The sequence below is a fragment of the Vavraia culicis genome, assembly GCF_000192795.1.
Source record: "Vavraia culicis subsp. floridensis unplaced genomic scaffold supercont1.90, whole genome shotgun sequence".
Taxonomy (NCBI): domain Eukaryota; kingdom Fungi; phylum Microsporidia; family Pleistophoridae; genus Vavraia; species Vavraia culicis.
Window position 1 is genome coordinate 5061 of NW_007360693.1, and position 1840 is coordinate 6900.

The 1840-nt window shown below is 46.0% G+C and overlaps 1 protein-coding gene across 1 annotated transcript; it reads left to right on the forward strand.

The window, feature by feature from the left end:
- Positions 1–23: 23 nt before the first annotated feature.
- On the forward strand, positions 24–1058 carry VCUG_02630 (uncharacterized protein; the record flags this gene model as incomplete). Its single annotated transcript, XM_008077447.1, has 1 exon — positions 24–1058. The coding sequence occupies one exon, from the start codon at positions 24–26 to the stop codon at positions 1056–1058; it is 1035 nt and encodes a 344-aa protein (XP_008075638.1).
- Between the last annotated feature and the right edge of the window lie 782 nt (positions 1059–1840).

Consider the following 1840-nt stretch of genomic DNA (forward strand, 5'->3'; position numbering starts at 1 on the left):
AAAATTCGCAGAATTACCCTTGCATGAAATTAGCGACTCACAATCAGCGGTTCCACTTGGATGAGGTGACATCAACAGCAATCCTCAAAAAAATATTTCCGGATGCCACGTTGAAGCGTACACGTGACCCAAAGGACTTTGAAGAGGCAGACATAGTGTACGATGTCTCAGGTGTCTATGATCCAACGAGGGGGCGATACGACCACCACCAACGCGGTTTTACACACACTTTTTCAGAGGCTTTTCCCATAAAACTGAGCAGTGCCGGTCTGATATACAAGCACTACCACAAACAGTTGTTTAAGTACTACGGGCTCGTAGCTGAGGATTGGATAGTTGATGAGGTGTACGAGGAGTACTTCAAATACGTTGATGCATGTGACAACGGCGTTGATCTGCAGTGCACGATTGTGCCACGAACGATGGTTGATCTGGTGAGCTGCTTTAATGTCCAGGAGACGGGCGTGAAGGAAGACACAAAAAACGGGCAAATGAAGAATGAGGTGGGGGGTGCGACCACGGCTGGCAGCAGTGCACGTGTGCACAGTTCTTGTACGGTACCACTTAGCGACACGCTAAAAGATTTCGTTCTAAGCGACAATTACAACGATTACAACTTTCTGTGCGCGCTCAATCTGATATCCATCGACATGGACAATTATTTCAGACAGAAAAAGCAGTTAGTTGAGATGGTATCGGCAAACCATGATTTAATACGAAGTGCTACAGGCGATATCCTGGTCATCGGTCCAGACAGGGATCTTAGCAGAGAGGCCCTTTTTATTTTGGAAAAAATATGGAAAAAAGATTTCCTGTTCATCGTATATGATAGCAGCGAGCATGTGCGCATGTACGGGACTATCAAGGAGAGAAACAGCTATGCCATCAAGGTGCCGTTGTGCTTGGAGTGGGGCGGTCTAAGAGAGGAAGAGCTGAGGGCGAGGAGTGGCATCGAGGGGTCAACATTTGTGCATTCTAGCGGGTTTACAGGTGGTGCTAAGGACCTGAAAAGTGCCTTGGAAATGTGCCGCCGAAGCATTAAAAAATCGCAGGAGTGAGTAGTTAAACATCTTTTTAGGTCAACACAGCAGACAAGCTTTGTTCTACGGTACATCACCAGTAACACCCTGTCTATTCTCTTGCTGGGCTTAAAAAAGGTGTTTTATTCGGTATTGGCACGGGAAGCGGCAGTTTGTTGCGGATACATCGTACAGCAATGCAGCGCGGTAATTTTGGCACGTGTGCTCAAGCGGTCCATCAGACCATATCGTAAATAACACTACAACGAATTACCACCGTGCTCAAGCGGTCCATCAGACCGTATCGTAAATAACACTACAACGAATTACCACCGTGCTAAGCCCACACTCAAGGGCAAGAACATGCTGAACTGCCAACATACGGCATAGCTAACATTTACACATCAAGACACTCCGTTACACCACGCATTGCATTTCTGTGTGCCAGTGCCAATTTTTTGAGACAACCTGCCGTGCTAATCTGCACAATTGGGACGAATCGTACGTTCTGAGTTAAAATGATTGGTGGGAACGGATGATCCTGCAATGCCTTGTGTCCTGTGACCTTGCAGCGGAGAAAACAAAAAATAATGAGCTTTAATGTTGGTGCACAGGCTAAACACTGGATTTGTTCTGGTCCTTTGTTACAGATAGTATGAACCTTTGCAGCGTATCACTGCGTTTGTTCCGGTATTATTTTATGGCAGTGTTTGGTGTGCCCTGCATTGCAAGCCTTTTAAAATAATTTTATGGTGCTGTTGCTCAAAATGCGAGCTTTTGTTCACCGAAATGTGGAGGGCTGGTGTATTTGGTGTTTACAC